An 8,052-nucleotide genomic window follows, 5' to 3' on the forward strand; every position below is an offset into this window, starting at 1 on the left:
CACAACATAAGTAACTCTAAAAAGATTGTTATTTATAAAAAACTACCCAATGAGCTTATCGACTGAGGTTGCATTTTAGATCAAACAGTAAGCAGTATGTTCACAATACTACTGTAATGATTGAAAGATTCAGTAATCTGTGATACCATTGTATTTTGATCTTTTTCAGTATGGTATGCTGGGTTATTCACAAGTGAATATTTTTTGGGTTTTAGTATCACAGATGGCTAATGAATTGAGGCCCTGCCCATGTGATATTGGAGACAGGTCTGACTATGGAGGCCGTGGGCAGGAAGTGCAAGTTGAGCACATCAAGGCGTATATTTGCAAACCACCTGCCAGCACAGATAAAGCTGTGATTGTGATTCATGATATATTTGGATGGCAACTCCCAAACACCAGATACATCACTGATATGCTAACAACTAATGGATACATGTAAGAAATACTACTGTTTTCAAAGTCTCTTTTTAATAAGAAAGTTTGTTGAACCAACTATTTCCTTTTTATATATAAACCGTACAAACACAAATAATTTCATAGCCTTCACTTACATGTTTCTCTGAAGAGTTTCCTGTTTGTTAAAACAGTTTAAGAAGTCTAACATAGTTGAGAAGTCCTACTGTAATGAGAGAGTAGGCAAGCACAGAAGAAGAGAGGGGAAACAGAAGAAAATCTTATTCTGTACCTTTCATCCCCCCTGACCCTGAAACAGCTTCTTCCTTCCCAACATCACATCTGTGCCACCTTACTGTTATAGTAAAAATTCTAGAGAAGCTGAAAGTCATTCCGTGAAGGTAAAGTGTACCAGCTTCTGCCAGAAAAAGAGACAAGTTCTCAAATCAGTGAAAAGCATATTTGGTATCATCTTGCCTGTATTACTGTGTTAGTGTTCCTTCTAGCCCAAATGTACATACCATGTAAATGGTAGGGTTTTTAAAAAAAATTCAGTAGGATACCATTAAGGATTTTAAATTGCAGTTAGCAATTTGTCAGATTAATTAATGAATTTTAACAGGGAAAAATGTATCTGGCAGTTATGCTAAGACTCCTTATTAGACATAGAAAAATAATGAGGGTTGCTTCTATAGTGCTTTGATGTAGATTAAATTCTATGCGTATTCAACAAAATGAATTTGTTGTATAGTACTCATCAACTTGCCTTTAATACTTTCTTAATATTATTTCATGGGCATAAAAATGTTTTCATTTTTCTTTCAGAGCCATCTGCCCAGATTTTTTTGTGGGACAAGAAGCTTGGAAACCTTCTAATGACTGGGCAACTTTTGATGACTGGCTGAAAACTCGAAATGCCAGCAAAATAGACAAGTACAACCATTGTTCCTTGTCCAGCGAGTGGACATCTTTCTTTTGTTGAAATTTTTGCCTCAATAAATATGTAGGATTAGATCCTAAATTATTAATGGATCAAATACAGCTGGATGGCCACAAACAGAAATTTCATGCAGCTCATGGGTCAAGTTCATCTTTATACGAGTGGTGCTTTTTGGAGAAAAGTAGAACTTTGAACAAGAATAAAATCACTCACTGTTTACCTGTGCAGAGAGTAGAATCAGTTTGATTCAGTTCCTGCAGGCAGGGATAACTTCCATGGATTTCTGATAGGGTGCAAATGTAATCACCAAACACTATTTAACTAGGGAACATTGGCCCTGCTCCCATCAGATCTCAGTTAGTTCAAAGCATACTATTTTACCCATTCTTCTAGCTGTATTTTTCCCATTTTTATCTGACACGTAGTTTGATTGCATAATGTTACTGTTGATTTTGAAGCAACAATTTTAAATTTACTTCCAGAATTTCATAAAATATTTGTCTCCCCAATAAGAGATAGTTTACCTATAGTCACATTTGTGATAATAGGATGCTCTTGACTGGCTGCACATCTCTTAGACTTTTATTTGTGTTAGTCTATAAGACAACTGTTGCCATTTGTGAAATGGGTTGGCCTGTTGTTTATACAGTCACCTTAGGTTCTATTAAGAGTGGTCCAGGAAAACATATTTTCTCCTTTGTCTTCTGCCCTGGAGTTTCTGTTGTAGTCTAGAAATGAATAATAGTAAAATATTGACCCCAGCCAGCAGCCAAGCACCTATACTGCCGCTCACTCATTTCCCCCAAGAGGGACAGGGGAGACAATAGGAGGAACAACAGCAAGAAAACTCACGGGTTGAGATAAAGACAGTTTGATATGTGAAGGAAAGAGGAAAAAACAGGAGTGATGCAAAGACAATCACTCACCACCTCCCACAAGCAGAACAATGCTCAGCCAGTCTCAGAGCAGCAGCCACTTTGGAGGCCAGGGGAATATAGCTAGAGCCTTAATTTGCCTTCATTTACATGTTTCAGGGAAGTTGATGTAATCCTGAAGTACCTAAGTGAACAATGTGGTGCAAAGAAGATTGGTGTCATTGGGTTTTGCTGGGGTGGAGCAGCAGTACACCACCTGATGCTGAAAAATCCTCATTTAAAGACGGGAGTGTCCCTCTATGGTAAGTCTCAAATGCCTATTACATTCTGAGCAGATGTGACTGGTGCAGAAACTTGTTCTGTAGGAGTGTTACTGTAAAAAAAATCAGTGTGACATCCTATGGAAGAAGATTATTTTATTATACAAAATCATTAAGCAATTTGATTTTGCACACTCACATGTTTGCACTTAATCATAACCAGCAAGATCTACATACTCAAGTGGCGTGGCCAGGATTGCTTCTGTGCAACATAGTGTACAAGGACACTAAATGCCAAGGCCTCGCTATGGCTCAGGTTCCTCTTGGCTGGCAATGACTAAATGGTTTCTGGGCACATCTTTTATATCTTTTAGGAGCAAGAAGTTACTATGAGGTGGTTCTTCACCACAATATTTCTCTTTCTTCAGTCTGCATGAGTCTTGGGACAGTTTGCTGCCCACTGTCTGGTTTTCATTGTTTGGAAAACCTGTTTGACACAGTCCATACTCTCTTCCCTTGCTGGGCTAACAGGGAAGACATGGCAGTAGCAATACGCTGCAACCTTTTTGCTGTCTTTCTGTTAGAGTGCAGGGTCTTTTGCCAATGAGTCATCTGGGCTGGGGGCTGTGCGGGCTGAAGACCTTCAGGTCATGACATGAACACCTTATTCCTAAGTGTTACTCCTGGCAGTGACCCTTTGTTACTAATATGAACCATTTTTTAACAATCTGTTTTAACACTTGCACTCTCACACATCCATCCTTAATGCATTTATGCTACCTGTAATATTTTTGTTATAAACCTCTGTACTTCTATATAAGCCAGAACAATTTATATTCATTTGAGATGAAAGGAAGCTGAAGGTATTTTCCCAGAAAGTTTATGGGGACTATTTTGCTGCACTGATTTGCTGATCAGCTGAGTCAGTTCAACAATGCTACTTGCTGATTTTTTACTTTTCTCTTGTAATAATTTCAATAATGAAAAGAGAGGCCAGGCTGTTAGCTAGTTAGTTTTACTGTTACTTAAATTGAAATATACTTGAATAGTCAAAATTACAATATCAATTTGTTATGAATTTATATCAGTATAAATATATGTACAATGAAATCCTAGCCATGTATCTAGAATGATGAATATTTACACTTATCTTAAAAATAGCCATGCCAGGCTAGAGGCAAGCAGCTCTGAAGTGTCCATCTTTCACAAGACCCTGTCTCTGACAATAGTCAGAAGCAGATGCCCAAAGAAAACCACAAGAATGGGGCAGGTGTAACAATTCTTCCCTGACTGGTCTCTCTATCTTCAATGACATCCCAAGTCACAGGAAGTTCTCACAACAGAAGGGACTTCTAAGCAAAGCATGTTTAATTCCATTACAAGCTGATCAGCTTTAACTGATCAGGATGTCTTTTAGTTTGACTATAGCTTTGGTATTTATTTAACTACTTTAAATAGCATGACTCATTGTATAAGCCTTGCCTTCTTCCCTAGGAGTGATCAGGTTCTTTGAGGATAGATCCAGTTTGCTTCATCCCACCTTCTTCATTTTCGCTGAAAAGGATGAATACATTCCAATGGAGCAGGTGAGTTTCGCATCAGAGATATTGGTCTTTTTAATGCTTTTCATGCTTGTTTTGTGATTTGATGTTTAATTAAGAGAAAGTAGAAAACTAATTTGTGCTTTTCTTCTTCTTTCACTACCTCTTATGGCTGTTCTACACAAATTTATGTTGTTTATCCCCAAATCAAAAAGTTCTACAGTGACATTAAAAAATGTTTTCTGTTTCTATTGCAAAATACTGATGATTTATATATGAGAGTTCCCAGGAGGAAAAGGTCAAGAATCCAAAGGAAGACTTCTGTTAAGTTTAAGATAGGAGACCCTCTTTAATCATAATGATGGTGCATAAAATCAGCAGAAAGTTTCCACCTATAGTTACAGGAGAATTAAAAAATCCTGTGACTATCCTTTTCCTTCTCCCACTGTCCTGCAGAGCTTCTCCTTTTTGTTACTCTGTCAACAGCCTTCCTGGTGAGCGCAGCTGGAGAATAATGGGAGAAGATGATTATCTACCAAGGGGATCAATGAGGAAGACACACTTTCATTGAGTGCTGCTGGCTTAATTTTCCTGCCAAAAATGTCAGTAGCTTTTAACTGCTGATATTGTATCTGTGCCTCTCATCCCTCAATTTCAAATTAATTCAAAATTTTGTCCCTTTTTTTAATGAGGTCTATCAGCAGTAACTTGTACAGTGATCACTACATGCTAACCTTCTCATGACACTGAGCAATAGGTGTTTTTACCTTTACAGGTATTTTTACAGTAAGCCATATACCTTTTTTTTTTCAGTTTTATAAAGTCACATGCTGTTATTTTACTGGAGAAAAAAAGCCTAGTTAAATAAAGGAAGTATAATAATGGAAAAGTATTTGCGTATGAAATTAGTAGAAGAGAAAATTATGGCAAGGACACACTGTGTCTGTCTCCCAGAAAAGTAAAAACCAGGACAATTTCAGGACTGTAAATACGTAACATGTTAACTCCATACTCAGCCAACATGGAACATTCTGTGTTACAGGTCAAGCAACTGGAGCAGAAGCTTAAACAAAACTGTAAAGTTCATTATGAAGTTAAAATTTACCCTGGACAGACCCATGGGTTTGTACATCGCAAAAGAGAAGATATCAATCCTCAAGATAAACTTTATATTGAGGAAGGAAGAAAGGATATGATCAACTGGCTGAATAAATATCTTTAGCACAAATAAAATAAATCAATTACTGTAGGAAATCAGAAAATAATACAGACTATGTTGATTAAAATGTTCTTAAAACCATCAAAGTATTTTGTAAAACTCTTTTGCAGTAACACTACTTATTTTCATTTGTTTTCTAGGTAGTTGCTTAGAAATGGCTTTTTCCTTTTGCCCTTCTCTCATTTTTGATGCATTTACAAATACTTTTTTTACCAGTTCTGTGTTACTTGATAGCAGGAAGCTACGCTGCTGCCTTAGCCTGTCTTTGGGGTGTGTTGTTCGTTTAATCTTGTCCTTGGACACATGCCTGTGTTTCCTGCCCTTGTGAGCTGCCTTTTTGATTCTGAAACACTTGCAGGCATCTGGATGCAGCTGCAATAGCCTCTTGCTGCACTGTCTGCCCTTCCTCCATGTCAGGATCATCTGACATTTAATAATGTCTCTTTCACTAAGCACCAATGTCCTCCACTCCTTTCTCCCTCACATTATCTTCATCAGAAGCCCCAGCAGCAGCTGAGTTTCTGATGCTGCTCCTTCCTTTTTCTTCAGAAAAGTGCATTTGGATCATTTCACAATCAGCTTGACACAAACCCTCTGTCAGCTCTAATGGTATCAGACAGTTGCCCTACCTTCTGCCCCTCATTCAGAGTTGAATCTGAACCAGCCTGGATGACAGCCTTACTTCCTCACCTCCACAGATCCTTCCAGTATCACCAGGTTTCTCTCTACCATGATTTAATTAGGCATCAGGATTGGTAAGGCACAGCCCGTCCCTAGTGACTAGGGGAATGTCACCATGTTTCTGCTCTTTTGGTCCCTCTCAGTGTAATTCACAGTAATCATGTGGTGAGGTCTTGCCTGCATCTGTGATGCTGAGGGAATAGATGTGACTGAAATATTGTACTGAACACAGCCCAATTTCCCCTCAGTGAAATAATTGTTGAGCCCAGGGAGCCCTTCAGCTTTCACAGAAAATTGTCTTTCAAGATGCAGCCCCTCAGTTGTTTCCATTGCTCCACGGTATTTTTTTTTTTGGCCTTACCTCTTCCAGCCATGCCTGGCAGCTCCCACATGCAGTCACTTTCCCTCTGGCCACCCCCCAGCCAGGGGCACATGCCAGGACAGCCCTCAGTGGTCTGTGATGGAGCTGCAGAGCCATGTGTGTGTCCTTGAATGCCATAGTGCCTCTGTTTCAGAGTCTCCTGCCAGGTGGGTCCCAACTCAGATCCCACATCCTCAGCAGTTCTTCAGCCATCCCTCCATCTTGAACCTGCTTCTTCATGTCACTCCTTCCTCTTCTTCCTGCAATGCACCATGTCTCTCCTGTAAGAAAATAGTTCTCCCTGTACCACATTGAGTTGATATTAAAAACAGGATCCTCTCTTTAAAAAAGCTTTCATGCAGACCTCTGAGGTAAAAGCTTTCCTTGCTCCTTGGCTTATGCCCTTGGTCAGTGATTATTGCTGTTCTCTGGGTTGGGCACTGCACATCGTGTTCTCTTGTTATTTGATTTCAGGAGGGATAAGCCTGTTCTTAGTGGGTCTAGCTGGTGCAGGGAAAGCCTCTTTAGGTCTACAGGCTGTTGTTGCCATGAGTCATGCTGGTAAAAACAGTCCCTGCATATCAGAGGTGAGAAGTTCCATGATGCTGTCCTGGATCCTGCCCTTGGACTGGATCTGTGAGGCTTCCTGGTGACCTACAGGTGGAGGGAAAGGCTGACCAGTGACTTCTGTGCTTCCTGCCAGTTTTAACGTGGTTCTGGACTCAGCATATAGAGGAGAAACTGTTTCACGGGGGAGGATTGCAGACACTCCATTCACTGGTGCAGGCATGTCTGATGTGTGTGCCTGTGCAGCTCGGGGGCAATGGGAGAATAACAATGCACCAGCCTTCCCAGAAGAAAGCAACGTGGATATGTTCTTCAGATAGATAGTCTGTAAAGTGTGAATTAAATTTTCAGCTATGGATTCATGCCCAATTTATCCGGGTTGCTATGAGAACAGACAGAGATGATGAAATTGAACTCCCTACAACTATTGTCTCACATGGATTTTAAATAAAAGAGCCTTGGTTTCTCAGAAGGTAATATCTTGGCTGGCAAACCATTCCAGCTTGGTTTTTTATGTGAATGAACAGATGTCTCGGGGAACTGGGATAAGCTTTGCCAAATTTCTCCTGAGACAAGGGAAGACTGTGAAACTGAGGAGTATTTTGTCAAAATTCATTGTCCTTGGAGAATTCAGAGCAGCTTGCTGTACGACAGGTATTGCATTTCATTATCTAGTTGTTTTTGTAGAAATATGGTGTCTAAGGTGGAAAACTCAGAATTTTGCCAGTGTTAACATCTATTTTGCAAAAAGCCATACACATATTCTCAAAACTCGAGTTTGAGAAAATGTTTTGTGTCTAGAGACCACTGACTTATAGGTGTATAGGTTAGACATTGCAAACTCAGGTTTGTAATATTTGGTTTTACCAAACTTAGCAGCCTTGATATAAGGGAAATTAGCTGCAAAAAAACCACCAGGGAGGCGATAGTAGACATATGTAAGACATGATCATGCAGATGCTTTTGTTCTCCTGTGCATTGTGCTGTCTTGTCAGTTTCTTTCTAGTGACTTTAAAGCCCTTTGATCAATTCCAATCAAATCTGACAAAACAGTGAAGTCCTTGATGCTCTTTAGTCCTTCTACATTTCTAGAAAATCTGGACGGCACAGAGGAGACAGACTCACTGCACAGAGCAGAAGTGTGGTGTGGACTCATGAGTTCTTTGTATTATTTAGGCTGCTGGCTGGCCGGTCAGCACACAGAAAGCCTGA

General features: G+C 39.7%; 1 protein-coding gene across 1 annotated transcript; it reads left to right on the forward strand.

Annotated features, from left to right (window-relative positions):
- The first annotated feature begins 221 nt into the window (after nt 1-221).
- On the forward strand, nt 222-5,330 carry LOC104532147 (carboxymethylenebutenolidase homolog). The gene is made up of 5 exons (XM_010177273.1): nt 222-438; nt 1,222-1,329; nt 2,371-2,513; nt 3,966-4,057; nt 5,055-5,330. The coding sequence occupies exons 1-5, from the start codon at nt 224-226 to the stop codon at nt 5,232-5,234; spliced, it is 738 nt and encodes a 245-aa protein (XP_010175575.1). The 5' UTR covers nt 222-223; the 3' UTR covers nt 5,235-5,330.
- Nucleotides 5,331-8,052: the final 2,722 nt, after the last annotated feature.

This window comes from Antrostomus carolinensis, unplaced genomic scaffold (genome assembly GCF_000700745.2).
Source record: "Antrostomus carolinensis isolate BGI_N321 unplaced genomic scaffold, ASM70074v2 scaffold9901, whole genome shotgun sequence".
In the NCBI taxonomy this organism is placed as follows: Eukaryota; Metazoa; Chordata; class Aves; order Caprimulgiformes; family Caprimulgidae; genus Antrostomus; species Antrostomus carolinensis.

Bases quoted from the DNA above. Each gene is read 5' to 3' on its own strand.
- LOC104532147 (XM_010177273.1), top strand. From the start codon at position 224: ATGGCTAATGAATTGAGGCCCTGCCCATGTGATATTGGAGACAGGTCT. The intron at 439-1,221 runs GTAAGAAATACT...TTTTTCTTTCAG, and splicing joins CTAACAACTAATGGATACAT to AGCCATCTGCCCAGATTTTT. The intron at 4,058-5,054 runs GTGAGTTTCGCA...TCTGTGTTACAG, and splicing joins AATACATTCCAATGGAGCAG to GTCAAGCAACTGGAGCAGAA.